Source organism: Cloeon dipterum, chromosome 4 (assembly GCF_949628265.1).
Source record: "Cloeon dipterum chromosome 4, ieCloDipt1.1, whole genome shotgun sequence".
Classification (NCBI taxonomy): domain Eukaryota; kingdom Metazoa; phylum Arthropoda; class Insecta; order Ephemeroptera; family Baetidae; genus Cloeon; species Cloeon dipterum.
The window spans coordinates 30,718,630-30,745,446 of record NC_088789.1 but is presented as its reverse complement, the minus strand read 5'-3'; the positions used below and the strand labels follow the sequence as shown (position 1 = coordinate 30,745,446).

The 26,817-nt window shown below is 40.8% G+C and overlaps 1 protein-coding gene across 1 annotated transcript; it reads right to left on the bottom strand.

Annotated features, from left to right (window-relative positions):
• Positions 1 to 21,314: 21,314 nt before the first annotated feature.
• LOC135943767 (papilin-like) lies at positions 21,315 to 26,405 on the bottom strand. The gene is made up of 12 exons (XM_065490430.1): positions 26,383 to 26,405; positions 25,041 to 25,101; positions 24,516 to 24,670; positions 24,311 to 24,365; positions 24,027 to 24,109; positions 23,571 to 23,718; positions 23,383 to 23,518; positions 22,278 to 22,358; positions 22,032 to 22,207; positions 21,760 to 21,898; positions 21,430 to 21,701; positions 21,315 to 21,320 (listed from the first exon to the last, which is right to left on the bottom strand). The coding sequence occupies exons 1-12, from the start codon at positions 26,403 to 26,405 to the stop codon at positions 21,315 to 21,317; spliced, it is 1,335 nt and encodes a 444-aa protein (XP_065346502.1).
• Between the last annotated feature and the right edge of the window lie 412 nt (positions 26,406 to 26,817).

Below are 26,817 nucleotides of genomic sequence, written 5' to 3'. Positions count from 1 at the left end.
GCCTGCATCGCCGCTGGTGTCGGCGGCACCGGCCCACCGGCTTCTGCTTCTATAAAATAATAATATATAGGTCATAATCTTACTTTTCTAAGATCAGGACCAACCAACACAAGGCACGAAACGATGGGTTACAAAAACAAGAAGAGCAAGAAGAGATTGTTATGTTTTGGTGTTCTCACTATTGTTTTCTTTCCCAAGCAGTTGTGACACACGGCGGACCAATGAAATCGCTCGGTGACGTCACTTGTTGTCTGGTTGCCATGGTGATGCGTGCTTCGCCGACAGCCGCTGGCGCTCGGGTGCGATCGTCGCTGTCGGAGCTCGCAGCGAAATGGGCAGATTTCAGCGGTGGAATTCTCGAAAGCGCTTTTGTTTTCAGGCTCGGTTCCGAGTTATGTGATAAAACGACTCGTGCGCGTTCGATTGACACCAATCAGTCCGCGGGTGGCTTCATGAATTTAGCTGTAGCGCCAACCGCGTGCGCGCATTTTAACATGGGGAGAGATAGGGAAGCGGCAGTGCGCAGGACACAGTCGCGTCGGTCGGCCTAGCCATCTCACTCTCGTTATAATCACTCTATTCAGAACTAACTACTTTTGGTGTAGGGGTGTGTGTTGCGGAGAAGAGTATAGCAGCTTTTTATGTGAGTTCCAAGAATGATTAATGAGTTTTATTTCATTTTATAATATTGAGAATTTATTGTTCACTCTGTAAGTTTGACATTTTCAATCTAAATTTGATGTTTTTTGGAGATTCTTAAAGCCTCACTCTTATACTCCTATTTCAAATCCCTTGTATCGGCTTGTGGGCGTCGGCCATGTTTGATAACAATTGTGTTTGTGTTTACGATTGATTGATACTGATACAATTTTATCTGTAAATTCTCTCACGAATTTGAGCATTATCTTGCGTCAGTTCAGGTAAATATGTTGCTGCGTAAATGCCCAAAACCTTATCAGCTGCGATCCTCGTGTGCTTTTCTCTGATTCTGTGATTATTGAGAGAATTTACTAAGATCACCAAATTTAATGCTGGAGGCTAGATCGTTTCGATCGTCAATAAAATAGCAGTACATAGATAGATTGACTAATTTATATGTAAATTTTCCACAGTATGAGCGCCGAGCAACGAAAAGACGGTCAGTTGGTTGAGTTGACCAAAGTCAGGCTCCAGAATCTGCTGGCGAGGAAGCAAAGGCTGGAGAATCTGGCGCTGCAGTTCATTGCTGCAAATTTCCAACTTTATAAAGACTCCAACCTGCGTATGTTCATTATCAGTTTTGTACGCCTAGATTTTAAATTTCTGTCTGTTTCACAGCTACGGAAATTCGCGAAAAATTATTGCAAAGGATTTTGCGGTGGAGATGGTTTGTCCTATGTGAAGGAAATTTGGAGAAGTTTGAAAGGACGATGCAGTTGATGCCACACCTGGTCGGCGAGAGGACCGTCTAGGTCGACTTTTCAAACATGTTCTCCTTTTGCCCAACTCGAAAATTCAAGAGCTTGTGTATCCATAGGTGTGCAGATTTTCTATTTCATCTTTAATTATGTATTATGATTTTTTAACATGGCTCTGTTAAAGGTCTGTGAGCTGTTGTCTCGAGTAGCGCCAAACATCGAAGAACTGTCGATGAAGAGTGCTCTCGTCTGTCTCGAGATCATCATCAGGACCTGATGCAGCCGCTTACAAGAATGCAGAAGAATTAAGCTGCAGATTTTGCAGCTTGGATGATGCGAATTTGATTATAAAGGATGACTGGAGCTGTGCCAAGCCTTCGGGTGTTATGTTAGGCGTCAAATACCTCGCTGGTTGGGGATTTTGGGATAACAGTAATATTTCAAGAGATCTGCAGCACCTGAGTGTTGAAAGTAGGTGTTTGGAACCCCATTTACCTATCGCTTTTCTCAAGGGCTGCCCCTCAGCTGGACTAAATTGACACACCTGGCAGTGGGGAAAAGACACAACTGCCCGTCTTGCAAGAGGACGAGGAGGGCAAAACGCCTAATCAGCGAAGAAAATTATTATATTTGTACACGGCTGCTCAGATCTTTGGATGGCAAGGAGGACCTCCCTGGCAAGCACCCATTCATGACTTACTTTCAGGCAATTGTTATTGCAATAAACAATTTTGCGTGAATATTAATCTTTTTTTTAGGTGGACGGCTCCTTCATCACAAAATTTGGAGTGGAAACCTTGGATAAGTTTTCAAGACTTTGGTGTTGGACACCTGCACATTGACTGACATGGATAACATGATGAGAGTTTATGGAGGGAACCTGCGCACACGCACACTCCACATCGTGGACGACTGGGACACTGCAATGGAAGGACTCACGTTCGGACGCATTTTGGAATGCTGTCCGCGACTGGAAGTACTTTGCTTGCAAAACGTCATCATTCCAAATGAAGTCGCGAATCCCTTCCCTGCGCATCTCTCTTTCATCTGGCGAAATGGGTTAATTTTTGTTTCAAAATGTCATCACAAATAGCATAATATTTTATCCACAGTGATGATTTCTGCGATCGAGCATCCTGTCCTCGCCTAAACTGGAGGGGATTACTCTGGAAGGAAATTACAAGGTGAAGGACTTGAAGGGCGTAGCCACACTTATTGAGCAGAAGAAGATCCTGAGGCAGTTGCAGTCCTAGCGTATGTTCCCGGTGTACACCATGGACCGAGTCTTTAATTTTGTCCACTTTAGGGCTGCCGCACGCCTGGCCAAGATGGCCTCTGTAATCCTTCCTTCACTGATTGACATCTCTCTCTCCATGAGTTACGACTGCTTCCATCTCCGACATCTCCGTAGTCGCCAAGCACAACAGGATTTGTGCGATGACTTTGAAGATGAGGCTTTAGACAAGGTGATCAAGGAGTTTGAGAAATTCAGAGGTGTTTGTTGGTTTCAAACCATAAATTTTGATATTTAGTCTGTGAATAGATCTAATTTTGTGATGTGGAATTGAAAAATTGATGGATCTTTTTTTTTTTTTTTAAAAACCTGCTTTTGTTTTTAAGTAAATGCACGAATCCGCCCACCAGGCATCCTCCAGAATTAGGTGCAAATTAAGTGGCAATCAAGTTAAAGATTCTTTAGGTGCCCAAAGAATTGCAAATTTATCTCCTCAACCTCTAATGAAGGTAGCAGAACTGTTTCTAAGTGACCAGTTGCATAAACCCTTAGTTATTAAAGCCGCCAACAGATGGCGCAACCACAGACTTTCTTAAAAATTTTGTTTTAAGCGGTTTTAAGGCACTTCCGCTGCGATTTCAGACTCAATCTAGCTGTTTAGCTTTTGTTTAATTAATTTGCTTTTTATTGACGTGCTGAAAACCAAAATCGGTTCAGCCATTCGCCGTAGAAAGGTTGGAAAATATTATTTTATTTCAAAAAATAGTTTTTCACGATTCTACGCGATTGGCTGAATTAATTTTGGTTTTCAGCACGTCATAAAATAGCAAATTAATTGAAGAATGCACAGTAGCTAGATTGAGTCTGAAATCGCAGCGGAAGTGCCTTTAAATCGAAGGTCTACGGTGGCGCCATCTGTTGGCGGCTTCGACCACTTAGGGTTTATGCAGCTGGTGAATTAAAAAAATTGCTTATTGTAAAACATCTGAGGAATCCGCACACAACTTTAAGCTCATTAAGTAATTTTCAGTGTAAAATTTAGGTTTTATGAGATTAAACACTGCTTGAAACCCATCCAATTTGGGTTTAATTTTAAAATAAAAAAAACAACCTCATTTATTTCCTTCCTTCGAAAGCGAATTTTTCACGGTTGGGAAGCTAACAAGTCAAAACGCGATCTATTTTATTTCTGATTGACCAGAAATGACAAAATTATGCCACCGCTGTCCAATTCGGACTCTTCCGAGAATAACTTGTCTTGCAGGAAAATAAACTTTGTTTTTAACTGTCATCTGATCTGAGACTATAATTATAAAGCCTCTGCATCACAGTTATGTTTTTCACTGACAATATAGCAGAGACTAGAGTTAAAAAGAGACAAAACGTACTCATAAATGCCGCCAAAAGCATTCAACACATTATTTTTTTTTTTTTTTTAATCGGTAAAATACGACTGAAGTCACGCAATTTAGAGCAAGCAGCAAGAATATTCTTATAAAACAAACGCACGTCAGCAGTTCCCGCGCAAGTTTCAACATGGCTGACATAATCAGGCGCCGCAGATTCTTTGGAGCAGCGTGACGCCGTGGCTGTTGGACAGGCGCCGCCACGAATATTCTCCGGAGCAGCGCGACGCTGTGGCTCATGGACAGGCGCCGCCACGAATATTCGCCGGAGCAGTGCGCCGCCATAAAGATTCTCCGAAGCGGAGCAACGAAGAGCTTGATGGGCAGGCGACGCTGTGGCTCATGGACAGGCGCCGCCACGAATATTCGCCGGAGCAGTGCGCCGCCATAAAGATTCTCCGAAGCGGAGCAACGAAGAGCTCGATGGGCAGGCGCCGCTGTGGCTGTTGGGCAGGCGCCGCCACGAATATTCTCCAGAGCTAAGCATCAGAATTGCGAAAATTACCCACCGTTGGTCTCGTCTCAAACTACTCTAAGTAACTGAAGGGTTTGTGGGTGTTCGCTCTCCACCCCTTAGTTGCCATACAGTGCAGTGAAAGATATGCAAACGCGAGCGGCGCCATAACGGTCGTCGCTTGATTCTATGAGGATGGGTTTATACACCTCCTTAACCCTTCGGCGGGTCAGAGAAGGTCGAGATGAGCCAAACGGTGGGTAGCTTTCGCAATTCTGAGAGTTAGAACCCGAGATAGGGGGGGGGGGTGCCACAAACCCAAAAATTTGAAAAATGGTGTTTTACGAAATATACCCAATTGTTGTGCACCATAATATGTTCGTACAGAAAATGATTAGCTTTTTCACGCAATCATGGGTCAGCGTAAAACGAGAGAAAAATCATATATTATTAATTTTTTCCTTAAAAATACCCAGTTGGAAGTATATTTGCCTTTTGACGATTTTGAGCGGCGGCGTTACAAGGTGTTACGCAGGGGCGCTCGATTCGCCTTTCGGTGCGCGCGTCCGACGTCGCGGCGGTCCATCGCCCGCAGGGCCGGACGGCGGGCCGCTCGCGACCGGTCGGCCGCTGGTAAGCCACTTGTTAATCCGAATATCATCAGAAACACATTTCGAACACTTTTTCCTCTCGATCGTATAGTTATTTCCTCTTTTTGAATCAATTTTTTATGAGAAATAATTTAGAAGAGAAATAAAAATTAATTATTAAATTAAAATTATCTTTATTGTCTTTTGGTGAGGTCATACTGGAGAGAGCGCAGTGTTTGCCTATATCCGTTCATGGATGGGTCATAAATTTTCTTTTGACAGCAACTTCTTTATCGCTTTTGGGGGCTGCAGGCAAAGTTCAGGCCGAGTGCATGTGCACGCGCACCAGAGTGATCCGAGAGCGATTCAAAAGAAATCGAAAAAAATTAATTCTTTCGGGGAAAACCAGTTAATTCAAGTGTTGCAGTAGCAAAGAAAAATCAATTAGGGAAAATTAATATGGCGCAATACAAAAAATATACCAATAATAATTTTACCATAAAAAATTACTCGGATTAAAAACAAAATTAAAATTTTATTGCTGCTGGTAAATGGTCAAATTATTTAAGAATAAATTGCAGTTTTAAGTAAGTTATAAAAATCGAGCAAATTTCGTGCAAATGCGACTGATAGAAAAGGAAATATGAATTAATAATTATTTTTTTCCAGGGGCCCCCGCGAAGGCCCACGAGGCCCGACGGTCCACCGCGACAACTCATTCGAAAGAGGCTGCAATTAGCTTCATTTTGACGGGTAGTACCGCCATCCTGCTTGAACGCCGCCGGAGCTAGAAGTGCCGAAAGGGTTAAAAACATGCAAAAGTCGAAATTCCCTTATTAACACGGGAGCCCACTTTGTTTGGGATCAAAATTCCAAGATAGCCAATCTTTAAGTTTGCCCAAAAAACTAAGGCCCAGCGAGTATGAAATCCTGGTGACCTTCTCAGGGTCACCGGTGACCCTTCAAAGTTCGAAAACGCGATTTTTCGGTACTCGCGGCCCCTCCGCGGGGTCCCTATGGGCCCAAGGGCCCCCAAACTCGAGATTCCAGCAGGCGGAGAGTAGACAAAGCCAACGGTGTGCGGAAAGCATTTTTCCGGCCCATAGCGAAAAAGTTATTAAACGGGCAAATTTTGCCCATTTTCCACTTTGTACTTTTCGGCAGGTATATCTCCAGACCTGAGCAAAAAATAAAAAAAATGGCTTGATCATCGATGCGCCATTTATCTGCAAACATTTTAAGACCAAATTCGACCTGATCGGATGAAAAACCTGGGAGGAGATAGGTTTGGCGCGCGGCGCGGAAGAGTTTTTCGCCTCCCATAAGCTTAACATAGGAATTTCGAATTTGGATTTCGGGCAGAAAAAAATTCTTTTCGGCCACGACGACCACCTCACACTCTTCCACTCGGTGAACAGTCCATGCAAACCGATTTTGGCGGAAATCCGTGCCATAGGCGAATTACGGCGGAGCTTTGAAAATCCGCGTTTTGCTCAGCACGCGAATGGCCAGGCTGAAAATACGCGCGGCGGCGCCGCGGAGCCGCCGGGCACTTAATCTCGAATTTGACCATCGGACACACACGACTGAGTGCGCGGGTGTCTGAAACCGAATTTTAACCGGTCTAACTCTGCCCAAATTCATTTTATAAGGGATTTTCGGTTTTGGGTGTGCAAAAGGCGTGCACGGTGCAGAAGCAGCGTGCGGCGCGGCACCGAGCGGAATAGTTTTATTTTTGCCAAAATTCGAGTTTTCACCGCAGCGTTGACCGCGACCCCTCATTCGAAAGTGCCCGCCAAGCACTTTAACCTGCCGCAACCGGCCGACCTTTCTCAGGGTCCCCCGACCTGAAACCCTCGGAGGGAGCGCCACGGTCTTCGCCGCCCGAAGACCGGACCGGCGGAGCGATTTTCGCGCGCGACCCCTCCCCGGAGGCGTCTCGCCGGTGCGCGATCCCCCCCTTCCCCCAACCGCTCCACCGACCTTTCTCAGGGTGGCCGACCCGAAATCTCTCATTGAGCAGGATATCTCCGCGTTTCCGGCGTTGAAATATGTTATTAATAAAAACATTATTTCTTCTGAATAGCAATATATGTGATTGAAAATAATTGGGTGAACTGGTTGAACTTACGCAACCTGAGCTGCATTTGGGGGTTTACTGCTGCGCATAAGTTCCACACATCCCTTTGTATTTATTGGAGTCAAAAGATATCAGAAAAAATCCAGGGGTGCAGTTGTCGTTCAGGAAAAATCGCCTGTTTATTTATCAAGGGAGCTGACCGTAAAAAAATTGAGGCAGAGCACACATGACATGTGTTCAGCCAGGGTTGAATGAGAAGGGGAGGGAAGCGAGGCTGTGAAAAAGAAATAATAGGCTGCTCGCTCGCTCGCTCGCCCGCTCAGCCAGTTCATTTCGAATAAAATTATCTTTCCAGACTCTGAGCATTTTTGCTGTCGCGCGCGGTACATTTTGAAGATTAAATATTTTTAATTAAAATTTAATTAAAATTTGTTAAAAGTGGATTAATTTTGAAAAACATTAAAAAATAGAGAAAATTCACTTCTTTTCAATGTGAAAATCAAATTGAGACATTAATAAATTTAATTATCTATATGAGAAAAAATATTTAGCCTCTTTTTTATTGCTGAATTTGCTAGAACTGATGATCCTGAGTTTCATTGTGTTTGTTTGATTGAATTTGAGCTAACAGAAGGCAAGATATAAGCTTCAAAAGGTTGGGGTGATATTTGTATTTTTGGTTATTTCTATTATTTTATTAAATCGCACGCATCATTTCTGGTTTAATGAACATGAAAACCAGTTACCCCAACATGAAACCAGGGAAAAGAAGTGAGTTTTCTCTATTTTTTAATGTTTTTCAAAATTAGTCCACTTTTATTTATAAAATTTGAATTAAAAATAATTAATCTTCAAAATGTAACGCGCGCGACAGCAAAAATGCTCAAAGTCTTGGAAAGAGATTTTTACCCGAAATAAACTGGCTGAGCGGGCGAGCGAGCGAGCGAGCAAGCAAGCGAGCAAGCAAGCGAGCGAGCAAGCGGTCTATTGTCTCTTTTTCAAAGCCTCGCTCCCTCCTCTTGTCATTCAACCCTGGCCGAACACGTGTGTGCTCTCTGCCTGAATGCCTCAATTTTTCACGGTCACAGCTTCCTGATAAATAAACAGGTGATTTTTCCTGAACGACAACTGCACCCCCTGGATTTTTTTCTGTCACAAATTGTAGAGCATTTGTACGCTTTATAAATAATACTTAAAATGTGATTTAGTAGGGGCGACTGACAGAATATACTGATGCTGCAACAGCAAGAGAAACTGTTGTGAGAGAAGAGGAAACTACAAGGAGAAGCCGCGTCATGTGCACGACGCTGCTCTGGCTGACAATGAACTGCACTCTGCTGCAGTAACAATAAGCGACCTTTTTTCACTGAGCTTTGAAAGGCGAGGCGAGCGTACCCTGCATCTGCAAGGCCCAAGATAACAAACAAAATTCCAAGCAGCGTTTGAGTGGGGGGTTTAGGGAAGAAGAAGCGCTGCGACTAAAGGGATTCTTGACGACAAACCCCTCGATTTTTAAATTAAATCAAGAGACTTTCTGATATTTTTTTTTACAAAGAAATGAATTATGCAAATAGACCCGCAGATTGCGAGCTTCACCGTTCATCGCACGAACAGGCCTGACGACGTGACGACGCCTTTCTTTCTTGCGCCCATAGAAAAATAAAATTTCGATCTTCTGCGCGTGATAGTCGCTTTCAAAATAGGTCACGAGGTCTCAAACGAAAACTTTGCCATATCACGTATTCACCCTGAAGAACTTTTTTAGGGTCCCGGCGGAGTCACTTTCGCGACTTTTCCGACGGCGCCGCGCCCCGTTTGCATCTTTGCCGACTGATTTTCGTTCAAAAACAATCCACCTACCCCCACGAATAAGCGCAAAGTGCTTTTTTTACAAACGAAGAGACGAAAATTAAAGATTTAAAAGAAAAAAATATGAATGAGTGACAAAGCAGATGAATTAAAAAAATTAAAATTATAAACCGTAAGAAAAATGCGACTTACAAATGAAACTGATGCCGCGCGACAGGCGAAGTTTCAAGGAGAGAGGCGATGGCTGCTCTTGAGGCGCAGAGCAAGCAGACTGCTAACTGAAACGTTTGATCAGGAGAGAGGAGAGAATTCTCCTTAGCAGCGGTGGCGAGAGCGAGTGCCGAGTACGATGCGCGAGCAGGGCAGCTGCACGGCCCCAGCGCTCCGCCAGTTTCCCTGCTAAAAACAGAGTCCTGTAATTCAGGGTCGCTGCACTTTCTGCATCTTGCAGAGCAACATTGCAAGGGATTGCACGGAAAATAGAAAAAAAATAAATGTTAATTGATCCGGAAGAATAAATGATAAAAAACCTGATGATAATTTTTTTCTTCAAGTCGACGGAAAGAATTGAAGCGCCAAATTAACTATTCAAGATATTATTATTGCCCCGAGAAAGAGATGACAATTAATTCACTGCAGTTGCATAAACCCTAAGTGTTCGAAGCCGCCAACAGATGGCGCCACCGTAGACTTTCGATTTTAAGGAACTTCCGCTGCGATTTCAGACTCAATCTAGCTACTCTGCATTCTTCAATTAATTTGCTATTTTTTGACGTGCTGAAAACCAAAATCGGTTCAGCCAATCACCGTAGAAACGTGAAAAACTATTTTTTGAAATAAAAAAATCTTTTCCAACGTTTCTACGGCGAATGGCTGAACCGATTTTGGTTTTCAGCACGCTAAAAAAAGCAAATTATTTAATAAAAGCAAAAAAAAACTAGATTGAGTCTGAAATCGCAGCGGAAATGCCTTACAACCGCTTAAAACAAAATTTTTAAGAATGTGGGCGCCCGAAAATTCACGTCACTACATATCGGTGCACAACAATTTTTAATGCGATCGTAATATCGTAAATAAAACAAACCCTGACATCATAAAAACTGACAAAAACTGGTACCAGATATATCTAGATTCAGTTAAATTTGTCATTTTTTATGCAGTCAGTATATTTGTATTTCCTATCAGTCAACAAGAGCGTATCTCAAGAGAGGAGACCAAAACTGGATACAGGAATCCGGTCCTTTTCTGGTTTTTTAGATGGAACCAGAAAAAAAGCAGATTGAATATTTTAGAGTTGCTTTATTTTAAGTTTTCTAGAAATTCCTCAACAAAAATAAATAAAACATCTTTTTTTAAATTTTGTTGAATAATTTGCACCTCCAAATCTCGGGTTCTCACAATCGGAATTGAAAAAACTACCCACTGTTAGACTCGCCTTGACCTTCGCTAAACAGCCAAATTGTTTAGGGGGAGCTTACCCTCATCCCCTTTCAACCCCATTGCAAAAATTTTAATAAAAAAATTAACATGCTCCCATTTGTATCGACTTGGCTTCAAAATATTTAAAATCATCCTACATATATTCCTACTGAATTACCACCCCGTAAATTCAACCAAAATTAAAAAATGTAAATTAATAAAATTATCCAGAGCTATAAAATGTTATTCATTTTCGAAGGGTTTAAAGTATAGGGGTGGAGGGTAAGAACCCCTAAACCCTTCAGCTGCTCAGGGAAGGTAAAGACGAGTCCAATGGCTCATGATTCACGGCAGACCCCTCGATTTTCAAATAAAATCTAGAGGCTCTCTGATATTTTGTTTCCAATAATAATACGCTTATGCAAATAGCCCCAGATTGCGCTCTTTACTGTTTCATCGCACAAACAGGCTAAACGGCAGTCTGGAGACTGATTTTTGGCTTTTTCGCGCACATGCAAAAATTAATTTTTGACTTTTTTGCGCGATTGTTGCTTTCGAAATGGAAAAGTGCATAAAAATGGTTTTCTTTTTGTTAAAAATCGACGGCTTAAAGGATTGTAAGTCACGAAGTCTCCAACAAAAGGTTAGCCCTACCACCTGATCTACCCTGACGACCTATTTCAGGGTCCCGGAGCCACTTTTAGCGATTTTTCCGACGGCGCAGTCTCTTTTACAACGTCGCCGACCGTTTTTTCGTTCCAAAACAATCCACCTACCCTTAACGAAGAAGCGCAAAGTGCTTTTTTATAAACAATAAAGACGAAAATTAAAGATTAAACAGAAAAAATATTAGTGAGTGAGAAGCAGATGAATTAAAAAAAATAAAAAACCGTAAGAAAAAAGTAACCTACGAATTAAACTGATGCCGCGACAGGAGAATTGATATCAGCAGGGAAGTTTCAGGGAAAGAGACGATCGCTGCGAACTGTAAAGTGTGAGTGTGAGGAGAGATCTCCTTCGCCGACTGCAGCGGAGGCGAATGCGAGTGCGATGCGCAAGTAGGGCAGCTGCACGGCCCCAACGCTCCGCCAGTTACCCTGCTAATAACAGTTTCCTTTAAATTCAGGGTCGCTGCCCTTCAGCGTCTTGCAGAGCGACATTGCAGGGTCGAAGATCGTGCACGGAAAAGGCAAAAAATTAATAATTATTGTTCAGGAAGAAGAAATAATAAATAGCTCATGATAATCTTTTTCTTAAAAAAATAGATGAAAAGAATTGAATTAATTAAAGATACGAGAAAGAGTTGACAATTAACCGTCCAATTTTTAATATGACTTTTATAGAGGAATACGACGCCAGTTTATCGTTGAAAGCGGCGATTGTAAAGCTTGGCTACTCAGAGGGACGAGCGGGGGAGCGAGAGAATTACCCTCTTGCTCGCGAGCCGTCAGGAGAGCGAAAGTGTGTGTGCGAGCAGGTGTTGCGCTCGCGAGACGCCTTTATTGATACCTGACTTTCTTCCTCCGCTCTCGCGTGTGGGCGCCCGAAAGTTCACGTCCATACATATCGGTGCAAAACAATTATTAATGCGATCGTGATAACAACGTCAGGTACAACCCCCACATTGTATTAGTTTTTGTTAAAAACAAAATAAAAATAACCTTGTGCTAGATATAGATATGTTAACTTAGATAAATTTATAATTTTTTTATGCAGTCAATAAAAAATACACCACTTTCAATATGAATATAAAAAAAACATTTGTATCGGCACGTCTCGCTGCCGTTCATGAGACTTCCAAGAAAAATTGCCAACCGTGAAGGAAACAAAAAAATTTGTTTGTTCTTTTTAAGCCTTTTCTTCTTCTACCTGCGTTGCTGTTATACATATTGTTGCTCAAGCAGCGGTCGCTTTGCAGTCGCCGCTTTCACCTATATACTCACGCCTCTCCATTGTTATTCAGCGTGATTCGGTCCACTCTCTGTTATGCTTGCTGTTGAGGGATCAGGGATCAGGGCCGCAGACAAACATTAAATTTGATCTTTTAAATAACCATATATGCAGTGATTACGAATATATTCTGGAAACTAGCACTCGAACTGAAATCTCGTCAGATTCAAGGAGAGAATCTGCTGACGCGCTCTCTGTAATAATGTAACACTTTGACCTCAATACATTTAAAGAGGATTGATACTGGAAAAGCCTGGAAAATGCTTGTTGCCAATGCATAAACCCATCCCTTAGGATTCAGTTAAAGCCTAAATTGACCTAAGAAGCACTGTATTTTTTTGAGAAAATTGGCTGGAAAGTTAGCGTGCTTTTCAAATGGTAATGACTGTCTCTTTACTTGAAATCCGATTTAATTTCAAAACCAAGAGTTTCCCGTACACAATTGGACAGATCTCGACGAGAGGAATCGGAATATGCCAACAAAATATGTTCAAGCACTCGAAAGTTTTGAGAAAATTGGAAAAATTTGAATTCTTATTGTAGGAAGGTCCTTTTTTATTATTGCAAATTGTTAAACAAATTGTTTATCGGTCAATTGTTTAAGGCATCCAACAATTTAAATAGTTTTCAATTGTTGCCCAGTATCATTCCACTTTAAAGCTACATAGGCAGTCGGTGCCTATTTTCAAGTATTTTTGAGTAAACATGTAATTGCATGGCAGGCCTGTAATTCCCAGCTTGGACAGCATAATTGATTGCTGTGTTACGATAAGCGTCTTCCGCATCCAAATGGCACACTTTTCGAAGTAAGAATAATTCGATCAGGTGTTCTCCGTGGGCTGCGTTCATGGCAGCGTAGAGCAGACGAGTGGCGCCAAAAATGCTGCATTTTTCGTTGAAGTCAGCGCCCTGCTCCAAGAGGCGCCAACAGACGTCAACATAGGACACCCTTGCCTCGAAGTGGAGAGCGGGTAAGTCACCTTTGTTCCTCTCGACAAATCTCAGCTTGGTTGTGATCCACTTTTCGTATTGCTCATCCAATTTCATTAACTTCTCCTGCTGAATTTTTTGTTTTCTCCGAAGTTGTCGTTTTTCTGAAATATTTGACATATTTAATCTGAGTATCTTTAAATTGGCTGGATGTCTCAACCACGTAGTTTTGAATGCTCAGCCGTATCTAAATTTTATTCCGGCTGAGGCGGCTGACAAATTTTAAAAAATCAGTTTGGTTCTTTTCATTTTTCAAGCTTTACTTCCAAACATCCCACAAGGATGAAAATATATTTCTTCCTGCGGCATCCGTATTGTCAAATAAATTTTATTAAAGAGGATGCTTAATTATTTTCACTTTTTTAATATTAAAAATGGTTCAAAATAAATGTACTTGGAAGTTGGAAGCATCAAAACCAGACAGAAGAGTACGCAGAGGAACAATAATATAGTTCAACGCTTTTTTGCAACTGTTTCGCCGCAGTCACAAAATTATGAGCGAGGTGAACCTCCCCTGATAAGGTCGGCCTCAGGGTGCCAAAGGACGTGCGCAAATTGCGGCCTGACGCGCGCCTGCCGATGTGCAGATTCAAGGCGCGGCGAGCGGCCGCTTCTCTCAATAAATAAAGCGAGGCGGCAGCAGTCCGGCGAGTTAGAGGGATGATGCAGCGAGAACTGAGGGAGGGAAACAGCTAAAATTCTTTCTCACCATCCTTTGTGATGAATCGCTGCCCACGCAGAAGAGAAAGAGAGAGAGCAACGACCGACACAGAACACAGAAACACGCGCGTTTTCCTTTTCATTCGGGGAACGACCGATTTTTCGATATTTTCCGGCCAAAGGCATTTTTCTAAGCATCTTTCCCTTTTTAAAAGTTCAAAGATATTAAAATAATGTGTATTAGTGACAAAAAACGGATTGCTCAATTTTTTCTCCCCGCGCTTTCGTAGGCCAGCTTCTTTCCGAATCGCCAAACACCCCCACACACACCCGCTGCTTTTGGATCGTTCCATCCTGGGCATTGCAGCTGCCTTTCGAAGCACAGTGAAAATAAAGACACCCTCCCGCCTCCCTCTACTCGCTTGTTGCATCTGCAGCTCATTGTCAGTGCTTCTCATTGTCAGTCAGAGCATCGAGCTGAACATGGCGACCCCGTGTGTCATTATCACAAGAATTTTCTCGCCTGTTGCAGCATCAGTGACGATGTGTACGGTGTACGTCCCTGACTTGATCAAATTTTAAATATTTTTATGGAGTAATTGGTTTGAAATTCAGTTCTAAAGATGGATTAATCTAGACCCTTTCCTTCCCCCACTAAAATAGCGTTCCAAATTTCTTCCTTAAAATGCAGACACTTATTCTGCCTCTAAAAATAATTAATCGCTGAGATATCTCAGGGTAGGACTTATAATTGTAATATCTTTACTAAAACCAGTAATCTTTTGGACCTTCCTTCCATGAGAGCGGCTTGTGCGTGCCTTGTTAAGTTTTCCTCCTTCCTCCCTTTCTTCGCCTCCGCTGCTTGCGAGTAATAACGAGAGTGTGCGGTGGACCCTGATGAGAATGTGCCTCTGTGGCCTGCAACACTGCCGCTTCCCTATCTCTTTCCCATATGTTAAAGTGAGCGCACGCGGTTGGCGCTACAGCTAAATTTATGAAGCCATCCGCGGATTTCTTGGTGTCAATCGAACGTGCACGAGTTGTTTTTTTAATTCTAACGTTTCAACTGTCAGCAGGTAGAAAATGATCTCCTTATTGCTCACCCAATGGTAAAGATAATACAACCGACGATTTATTAATATCTATATAATTTTTCAAACGGCATATTTTTTCTAGGTTTTCAACGCCACTTGCCAATTATCGCTGAATTTCGAATTCAGGAATAAAAAGAACAGAGTTAAAGTCCGAAGCATTCCAGCACATTTAGTTTTTAGAACGAACTCAAGATATGGAGACTCTCTGAAGTAGTGGCCGACAAATTTGGACTTGGAGGAGAGGAGATTTGTGCCAATAGGTACGAGTAAATAATTTTTTTTTTAAATTTTATGCGCTAAATAAATAGTTGATATTAAATAGCCTCAGTGATTGAACTTAATTTTTTCCGTCGTAAAATAGCAGTTAAGCAAAAGGTTGGAAGGGTGAAAATTTCCTACAATTGAAATAGCTGCGTTCATTTACAATGTTTATCGCCACTTTCATGATTTTTATTCTCAAATATAATTTAAAAAGGTGATTTCAGTCATATAAGTGTCCTTTTTATGATTTGAAAATAATTAACCAAGAATAATTCTCACACGAATTGAATTTATTTATTGTTGCTTTAAAATGGATAAAATATTTTACAGATTATTGCACATTTTTTTAAATAGGTCAAATTACCTTCGAAAGACCATCCAATTAAGTCTGCAATAAATTTCCGAATAGTGCGGGTTCAGTATAGTCTAAATATATAGGTTTGTTCTCCGCCGTATTGAATAAAAGGTCTCCTCAAACAGTTCCAATAAGAGATCAGATCTGCAGAGTTCCACGAAGAACATGCACCTTCTATTGATTATGACCTGTTGATGAACATTTTAATTTCGTCAGGGCAAAAATAAAAAATGCAATTGACCAGTTGCATAAACCCTTAGTTATTGAAGCCGCCAACAGATGGCGCAACCACAGACTTTCTTTAAAATTTTGTTTTAAGCGGTTTTAAGGCATTTCCGCTGCGATTTCAGACTCAATCTAGTTTTTTTGCTTTTATTAAATAATTTGCTTTTTTGACGTGCTGAAAACCAAAATCCGTTCAGCCATTCGCCGTAGAAACGTTGGAAAAGATTTTTTTATTTCAAAAAAAAAATAGTTTTTCACGATTCTACGGCGATTGACTGAACCGATTTTGGTTTTCAGCACGTCAAAAATTAGCAAATTAATTGAAGAATGCACAGTAGCGAGATTGAGTCTGAAATCGCAGCGGAAGTGCCTTAAAAGCGAAAGTCTACGGTGGCGCCATCTGTTGGCGGCTTCCAACACTTAGGGTTTATGCAACTGGTGAATTAAGTCAACAAACCGGAGCAGGGTTGGGCGGAAGCTTGAGGATCGACAGGCTTTGCCGGGTTTACAGGGAGAGTTTCCTTTGGAGACGGTGTCTTCAAAGGAATTGGTTCTATTGCATACTGTTCCTGAGAAGATTCTTCCCTAGCAAATTCCTTATTCTCACGCTGGCTGATCTCCATTACCGAAGAGCTGGTACTTTGATCATGCACAGCCTCTTTAGCCTTGATATCTATAAAATTGAAAATGATTTATTTGTAATGTTGAGTTGGTGCGACGAAAATTGATGCAAACTTCTCCGCACACCACTAATTAATATGCAGTTTTTATTCGCACCTCTATACTCTCTGCACGTCTAAATTGAATACGTTTGTACTTTTCCATTTTATTTTCAAGCTGTTAACACGTTTAAATTTATTCTTACCTGCAGCACTGCTCTGGTGAACCAGATTTGGAGTGTCCTTCGGCGGTGCCTGTTTTTCGGGAGGCATCAAAGAGCTTGATGAGGTTGAAGCATGCACTAAAAATTGAATTAAAATAAAAACAATTATATATAAACGGTTAAAATTAAACAAAAAGACGTAAAAGGTGTGAATAATTTAAGGATTTCGAGTTGCTCTCTCAATTCACCAGTTGCATAAATCCTAAGTGTTCGAAGCCGCCAACAGATGGCGCCTCCATAGACCTTCGATTTAAAGGCACTTCCGCTGCGATTTCAGACTCAATCTAGCTACTGTGCATTCTTCAATTAATATGCTATTTTTTGACGTGTTGAAAACCAAAATCGGATCAGCCAATCGCCGTAGAATCGTGAAAAACTAGTTTTTGAAATAAAAAATCTTTTTCAACGTTTCTACGGCGAATGGCTGAACCGATTTTGGTTTTCAGCACGTCAAAAAAAAGCAAATTAATTAAAAAAAAGCAAAATAGCTAGATTGAATCTAAAATCGCAGCGGAAATTCCTTAAAACCGCTTAAAACAAAATTTTTAAGAAAGTCTGTGGTTGCGCCATCTGTTGGCGGCTTCAAACACTAAGGGTTTATGCAACTGGTCAATTGAATTATAAATCCACATAATTTATGGAACTCACTAATTTTTTGGGATTCGACATAAAATCGCAGCTTGTTGAGCGTCAAGTCACTTAGGTCAATTATGTCGATGCAGTCAGCCTTGGCAGGACACCTCGGGTCTGTCGACATAATACGGCGAAGATAAACCAATTGTTGGCCTGGAATAATGATATATCAATCAATTTTCATTTCTCTCGTACACAATTGTTTTTAATTCGTTCCGTACCAAAGATAGAAAGTCGTGCGACTTCTGCCTGCAAGTCAATTTTCTCCCTAATGGTCCAGCATTTCATCTTTTCCTTTTTTTCTAGTTTATTCCTCTGCTGTTTCAATGCTCTCTTATTCTTATCCTCTGCATCCATCCTTTAAAGATGCGATCTAGCACACTCTGGGAAAATATGGAAAATATTTAATGTTATTTTTTATTTTATAGAAACCTTGTAAAAGCAAAGCGATGCTTTTATTTACGGAACTATTTGTTTGTTGAATTGGAAAAATAAGTAATAATTCACCAGTTGCATAAACCCTAAGTGTTTGAAGCTGCCAACAGATGGCGCCACCGTAGACTTTCGATTTTAAGGCACTTCCGCTGCGATTTCAGACTCAATCTAGCTACTGTGCATTCTTCAATTAATTTGCTATTTTTTGACGTGCTGAAAACCAAAATCGGTTCAGCCAATCGCCGTAGAATCGTGAAAAACTATTTTTTGAAATAACAAAATCTTTTCCAACGTTTCTACGGCAAATGGCTGAACCGATTTTGGTTTTCAGCACGTCAAAAAATTGCAAATTAATAGAAGAATGCACAGTAGCTAGATTTTGAGTCTGAAATCATAGCAGAAATGCCTTAAAACCGCTTAAAACCAATTTTTTAAGAAAGTGTCTGTGGTTGCGCCATCTGTTGGCGGCTTTAATAACTAAGGGGTTTTGCAACTGGTAAATTAATAGACATATTTTTTTTAATTAGAATCTCAATTTTGTCAGCTCCTAAGAGTCGCGGAAAACGGCCGACGGTATGAAATCTCTCGTCAAACACCTGGTTGTTAATTTTCTACCTGGAGCAGGAGCATACATAGTGGCCTCCTTTATTCACTCTTATAACCCGAGTAAATGGAGAACTGCATGACCCCCCACATTTTCTTTAACAAAAATTCGAGGAATCAGGTATAAAGGAGTACATAATGAGAGATCACTACACTTGAAAAGAGTTTCTACAAATGCTTAAAATTGTTTCCTGTAAGGTGCACAGGAATTTGAGATATTTTTAAAATAAATTCTTAGAATAAGATGATGGCAGTCTTAATTTCTAGCATCAGCATAAATTAAGAAAAACAATTTATCATTGAATATACAGCATATATATAGTAATTAAATTAAAACAAAGGCTGCAATAAAAATTGGTGCAAAAAACGTGCATAAAAATAACACTCACTGTATTGTAATAAGTTGTGGCAAAACGGTGATTTTTGCTGGTCTGTCTGGTCCGTGCGGCAGGCTTGTTCAATTGCGTGTGCTCTCCTCCTCATGCACACACGTGAACTGACGTCAGGGAGCAGGTTGCAGCAGCAGCAACGCAGCCCCCTCGCTCTTCAGGTAACTGTCGAAGGGAGGGAGAAGTTATAAGGGGAAAATATAATTGTAAAGCTACACTAATATCCTTTTTTGGAGATTAAAAATAGCTCAATATTAAAACTGGATAAAAGTAAATTAAATCAAATTTTGAATCTGCACACACAAAAGTCTTTTATATATAGCTCCAAAATTAATATTTTTTTGATATCAACGTCATTTTAAACAATTTCAAGCAGAGAATTATTTGAAAATTCATTAAGAAGTGAGAAATTGACTAAATTCTTAATTCCGCCGACGAGGTCGTTTATTTGTTTGCGTCACGCTGATGATGTGAAATATAGGTGCTGCGCTTAGGTAAAAAAAACACCCCATTTTGAGAAATTCTTTTTAAATGTAAAATCCCGTATACTGCTTGCACAATTATGTTTTGAAAGGGTCAGGAAAAGACCACCGCAGCGACTATGGTGACTACAAGAGGTCGCTTTTATCCTTTTTGCTGCTATTATAAGTTCATTAATTTCCATTAATTGTATTGTAGTCGAACCTCTGGGCTACACGTCAAAAATAAATAATGACGGTAGTGCATTTCTTTTGTCCGACAGTTCTCAAAGTAGGGGAAGGCAACGAAGAAGACGGGTATCCTACACAAAAGGATCAATAATTTCTGGGTTGCGTCAAAAATAAAAAGCGCGCGGTGAGCAGAGTCTAGGACAACCGAATTAGTATTACATGCTATGGTCAACAATGCTAAATTTTTGGCCTCTAAAGAAAAACAAATTTGAAATTAATTTAAAATTATTTTTATTTGTTAGGAATATTTTCATACAGAAGAATAAAACAGATGCTAATCAAGGCACAATTTGAAGCATTTTTTTATTCACTTTTCGTCAAAAATTTCTTAAGGCGAGAGTAAATTTTATAAATTTAACAAGAGAGATAAAACTAACAGAAACATATAATTTTTAATTGATTTTATGCCGAGAAATAAATGATCTCATCAACACCAGTAGCAGCCAGAAAAGATGATTGAACACGTTTCCTGCTCTAATTGCATCGGCTTAAAAATGACTCATTGTCAGAGCTAATTGTTAAATTCTGCGTTGTTCGAACAGCGTTGCAGTGCTTATTTCATTTCTCTGTCTCTGTATAAATGTACGTTGCGAATAGCTCTCGGTAGTGCAAAGACTATCAGCGTGCAGTGATTATTTTCGGGAGGGGAAACTGCTGTACAGGTGAGCACCGTCCAGTGGCAGTTGACCATCTTCGGTACACGAGCGGCAGCAAAAGCGGGAGTAGTACTTGTGCGTGCAGTATTTGCCCTTGACGATAACCTTGCACTGTGCAAACATTGGTGTGTCCGTGCAGTTCGGGTGAATTTCTAGTGCTGGAACATTTTGGAAAATTGTTTATTTATATTAGAGTAGAAATAACAACCACTAAACGAATTTTTGGTCTGACCTTCAGCTCAAATTTTAGAATGAATTATCCTTTTCACAGTTCTAAACATTATACGAAGGTTAAAATTTTCATTAATTGATTAGAAAAGCTGTAATCCGAAAATCCCTAGGTTGAACTTAATTTTTCGTGAACAAAACTGGATCAGAAACAAGAATAAGATCTTACACGAGGAAAAGTATAAGAGCAATATTTAAGATGACTCTTTGTTGCTTCAGGGGGTCTTTGCGTTTCAATTCTCCATTACATTTAATAACAATGTAAAATTAAATTTCGAAAGAGCGAGTTACAGAGGCTAACCCACACCGCGGTATACCTTCGTGATAAATTAATTTTTAAGTCATTTCTGCTATGATTTCAGACTTAATTTGAATTTTCTTTTGATTTATTGTAATTCAAAATCAGTTAAGCCATTCGCCGTACAAAATTATTTGGAAAAGAGTTTCAATAATTTCAACATTTACCTGAGGTTGTTATGGGCGCGTGTACCATTTGGGAAGATGTTACTGGTTCACTCTTTGCTGTCGTAGCTTTACTGCTGATTGTTGTAGATTCGGTCGTCTTCGCGGTGGTGTCATAGTCTTCCGAGGAGGATTGGTACTGCTTGCCTTCGTTGCACTGAAAGTTGAAATATAATTCAATGCAATCCAAAAGAAATATCATTAGAAAAATTAACATCTGTGCGATTATCAGAATAAAAATAAACCTAAATAAATATTTTCCTTCAAATCCTATAGTGTTAGTTTGAACCTGAATACAACGTTCTTTTTCAAATTCCAAGAATACAAGAATTTTCTTTTTTTGCAGCTATATCTCAATTTTAATTAAAAAGTCTCTAGAATTTCAGCTCTCCTATCGCTACACCAAGATTACAAGCATACATTTTGTGGCTCAATCAGTGTGATAAATAAATATTTGTTACCGGCGTCCGTATATATATAGGAGTATAATCAAGGATGAAAATTACCTCTTCATTGCACGGCTGATGAGTAGCGATTGGTTTCTCGCCATGCTTCTTGACGCACACGTCATCCTCAATCACCGTCATCCTGTTGCTAATTTTCTGCAGGCAGTAAACCCGCCTGAATTGGCTCCAGAGACTGACGAACCACTCGGGATCGCAGGTCTCCTCGTTGCACCTCTGTGTTGTAGCGGGTCGTTTGACCGGGTTGCACAGTCGCAGGCTCACGGCCGAGTTGTCGCTCTTCTTGGCGCAACCCAGCGTGCGGTTTTGACTACCTGCAGTATTAAAACGTTTGGCTTTTAGTGCTTGAGCTATCATGAGAAAGGCGCAAACCTCCTCCGCACGGGGAGCTGCACTCCGAGAAATTGTGCGTAACCCAAAAGTAGTGGTCTGAATCGTCTGACTGCTCTTCCTTGGAGAAACTATACTCGTACTCAATGCCTTCTCCCTTCCTGTCTTCGTGGTACAGTAACTATAATTTTAAGAGAAAGGAATAATTGATATTTAAAATTCCAATATTAGTATAATTTAATTATCATTATCTGCGCTTTTAATTTTTATTAATAGAAATATGTTTTTGCATAATCTAAGAATATTCTACTTACTGCGATATAAAGTGACTCATTCGTTGGTCCTAATGCTCGAATAACTGCAGAACCAAGCAAAAAGCTGTTAGGCTGGCGCTCATAATGGAAAACAGTTCCAGCAAAATGGAAATCCTCGGGATAGTTGATATTAAAGTTTCCATTCAGGTAGAAACTATTGTTTCCATTTCTAATTGCTGCATATTTAAGATTAATTAAGCGCAATGATTAAAAATTAAAGACAATAAAATTGCGGCTACTCTTTACCAAGATAATTGTTGGCGTCCTTTAGTTCCCTAATAAAGATATTTGTTGCTCCAGCGGGTATTAGAAGAAGGTCGTTGTAGCCTATTGGGACAAAAAAATCAATCCTCTGGCTATAATTGAACGCAATAGGAGTGCAAACATCGGACAAAATAACTTAAATTATAGTTGCCCTTATAATAATTACGTGCTTTTCTTATAAAGACCATCTTTGGGGAAGTTTCTGAGCCCACCAGTCGATTCTTGAGGGTCGAATTAGACAAAATGGATGTTTATTCCGACCAAAGAGTCCAGCGCGACGTGCGAACTTTTTTCCCGCCAAAACAATATGAATGCAAGAAGTGCGCATGCGTCAGTGCTGGCTGGATCTGACAAAGAAGACATTCGTAGAGGCGGTCTTTCTGCTAGGAGGGCCAGACTTCCAAAGCTAAAACCCGGAGATTTTGGACTCAAAAACCCGGAGATCCCTATGCTCCCGTGTTAAAGTTTTCAGTCCCAAACCCGGAGATCTCCGGTCGAAACCCGGAGAGTGGCAGCCCTACTTTCTGCAAGTGCTCAAACCAGCTCTGACGCATGCGCAGTTCTGGCATTCACATTGTTTTGGCGGGAAAAAAAGTTCGCACGTCGCGCTGGACTTTTTGGTCGTAAAAATATCCACTTAACCTAATTCGACTCTCAAGAATCGATCGGTGTGCTCAGATTTAATGTTCACTTTCAATAAAAATCGAAAAAATGAAACGTTTTGTTGATATTATCTTTTTGTATGTTATATTCAATGGCTTGTTTAAAAGGATTAAAAGTATGGCATTGAAACTTTCCCAGCCAGAAATTGGATATCCGGGATATCCACCCTATGACATCGGGCGTTACAGATGTATATCCTCCGGATATCCATGGATATCCCGGATACCTTTTTGGATATCCTTCGGATATCCATTTTCTTGCTGGGTTAGCGAGCCGTGGGCCCACTCAGGAGCTATTAAGACAGTAAATGCATTTTACCATCAACTTAATTAAATCTTACTCGTGGTACGACCAAAATACCATATATAGTAACAAAAATTCTGTTAATTCAAATATATCCGAGGCAAGAAAGAATATCACACACCAGGTTCAGCGTCACTTAAGTCGGTTTCAAACGAAATGATCTCGGTGACGGTGATGCAGCCCGAGTTGTCGCCCCCACAGTCTCTGCACTTGTCCTCGCGCAGAGAAGATCCGAGAAAAAAGTCGCAGCCGACGGGCTGAAATTATTATTTGCGAGGGAGTCGGTTGTCGGTTGTTTACAAAATTTACCATGCATCTGCCTTCAACACACACGTCGAACGTCTCATCATTGCACCTCGTGCCGTCCACCATTTTTGTCGTAAATCCGTTAAAACGCTTTCCCCTGGGCATGCAGTTGAGCTCGCAATCATTAGCGCCTTTGGTGTATGGAATCCACCTAAATAAGCACGCACATGCTAAATCTGGCTGACATTAAAGTTAATAAATGCGATCACAAAATAATGTAGGTTGCATTCTGCATGTAAATGGAGCGAGGGGAAACATATTAATTGCTTTAATTACTGTCTCGTTGTTTTGTAACGTTATCAAGATTCCAATTCTATCATGGACCATACATACAATTGGATGCTAATTTAATAATAATAATTAAAAATTGACTATAAATATTATTGGCAAAATTTTCAGTATTTGTGTCTTGACAACCTCCCATTTGAATCATTTAAATATTAGAAAATGCTCGCATACTCATATAAATTGCCTCCAAAGTCCTGGGTGTCGAACTTGGAGCACTGCTCCGACCTGAAGTCCTTCGAGCCCGGCGGACAGTGCTGAAAGCACGCGATAATACACAAAATATATTTTACATATTCAGTTCAGTGCATGGCCAGTTCGTTGTGTTCATTCTCGGGGTTATTAATTTAACTGTTCGGCCACTGCTAAAGTATTGTTTTATTTTTACGGTCGCCATATGGACCACCGACGAGCATACAAGACTCTCATTAATTTTAAATACTCGACTCTTACGGTACCATCGTGTTGCAGGAGAAGTATCGTTTTGCCGGCCCTTGACACGCAGATCCGTGCCTGAGAAAATAATATGCACTTGTAAATAAATCAAACTGGAAATGGTGAATATTTTAGAGAGAGAAATATGATCAGATAATAACCAGCAGGTCATTTTTTCTCTCTCGAGAGTTATTAGGAGCAGCAGAGGTAAGAAATAAAAGCAATTACCTGCAATTTCTGCTCTGGAAGGCGACTCCGCCTCCGCACGAGCGAGAACACGAGCTGGGTAATGACCAATCGCTCCACGGCCCCAAGTCGGGTTGCTCGTCCAGCACCACATAATTTACTGAAACGAATTCGGTGTTGTTGGCCATTTCCTTGTGCTGCAAGCAGACATAGGCTCAATTTGTTTATTATTATAAAGTGATTTCATAACGAGAGAGTAAATAACAGGCAATTTAATCCATACATGAACTAACCTTCTCAACTTTAATTGCATAAGATAAAGAACTTAAGTAGACAGATTAAATTTTTTTTTATTTTGGTCTTTTTTGATCATTCGAACTTAAAAACTTTGTTCTGCTTTCGCCTTGACAATTGACAAAGCTAGAATATAAAAAGGGGACCGCGCGCGCTGAGGGTGGACGTCGATTTTATTTTGCCGTCATGATATAATCTAGCCTTTGAGGCTCCCAACCCTCTCAAAAAATTTCTAATGGGAAAAAACCAGGCCATGGAATAATATGCACTCACGTGTCTAGCCTGCGACGCACTGAAACATGTGGCCAGCACCAAGATCGAAAGCGCCGGTGACCTGTGGAGCAAAACAGGCATTAAAATTCAATCGTTAATGAATAATTTACTGCTAAATGAACAGAGATTGCTGCTCGTAAAATTTAGGGAATGCTATTCCTATCATCTTACATTTCTCACAGTGGAAGAAGGCGAATGTTCATTTAAATTGAAATTTTAATATGGTAATATAGTTTTTGTCAGTGAAAATAAAAATATAGAAAATCGTAAATATCTGTCTAAATTTATCAAAAAACTCGTCTTAAAATAGTCGACAATTTTCCCGGATATAACCTCCTAAAATTCACAGTCCTATTATTATTATCCTCTCGGCTCGCAGGAAGTCGCCGTCTGCTTCATTGATAAATAATGCGTGTGTGCGAAAATTGGACTGCGATCGCGTTTTGTCTCCCAATGGATGAACGCAATTATTGCAAGTACCCGAGCTGGCACACGTCTCGTCTCCCTAGCCAGGGTAATTGGCAGAGCAACATTTCAGGGCGCATTCAAACCAAGCCAAAATGAGGCTCTCGACTGCTCTTTAATTATCCATACAAATGACGCGCAAATTGAAGCATAAATCCAAGAGCTAGCCACCTCGTAACATCTTAAAATTAATATTTCATTAATTAATTCTTAAATTATTCGCGAAGAGTCAATTTTTTTACTCGCCTAGAAATTATAGCGAATATTACACAACCTCCAGTATAAGTGGGTGTCAGACTTCCGTCGATAACACCGCCGTCAATTCTCAAATCTCAGCCGGCGCTGAAATATCACACGGCGAATCACTTCCTTGTAAAATATTGTGCATAAGTTTGCCGCGATAATTAGGGCACATTTTTCCGCCTGGAATAAACTCGAATCTCTGAAAGGGACTAGAGAGCCTCTCGGCCGCTTTTTTCCCTCAAGAGCTGCTGACTGAAATTACTATTTCTTCTTGGAGGGCCGTGCGGCTGCAGGGAAATCATGCGTCGACGAGTATGACTGATGTGTGGTGGACACATCACCTTGCATAATTGATTTTTCTTTATAAAGTTGGTGGAAAAAAATGAATCACTCAAACCGCTAAGCTGAGTAATAAATTTATATTTTGATTTCAAACACGTTTACTTTTAATGCGATTTAAAAAAAAGTGAACAACATTTTAATGCAGTTAAAATTTCCAAGGATGATTATCAAAAAAATCAAAATCAAATCTCATTCAGCAGTAAAAGTTGCAACTTCCTATATATAATCTCCTCAGGAAAAATTGGCGCAAAAAATCTCCATTGAGAATGGTGAGAGAAGAAAAGGGGCTTACCTGAGATGCCGGTGAAGGTCCATGGTGGACGCGTAATCCCTGGTGATGCTGGCTCGCCACCGCTCGAGACACACACTTCGACTGCGGCCACTGCCGGAGCAGAGAGATCCCGAGAGGACGCCGCGCCTCCGCGAGACGCTGCGGCCCCCTCTTTCCCCCATGAGCGAGCGAGAGCGCTCGGCAAATTCTGTATTGAGTGTGAAATTCGCCGCACTCGGCGGAATTTTAAGCTGCAGAGAGTGACTTGCATTTCCTTATAAATAAGACCTTTTTGCTCAGCCGGCACGGCGCGGCGCTGCATACACGAGCGTAAAGTGTATAAATAAGTGAAGCGGAGTAAAAAGTGGGCTGGGCTGTAGCACTACTCGGCTTTTTCTCCCTATGCTGGCCATGCAAAATGCCCTCGCGCAATCGCCTCCCAAAGCACTCTCGATT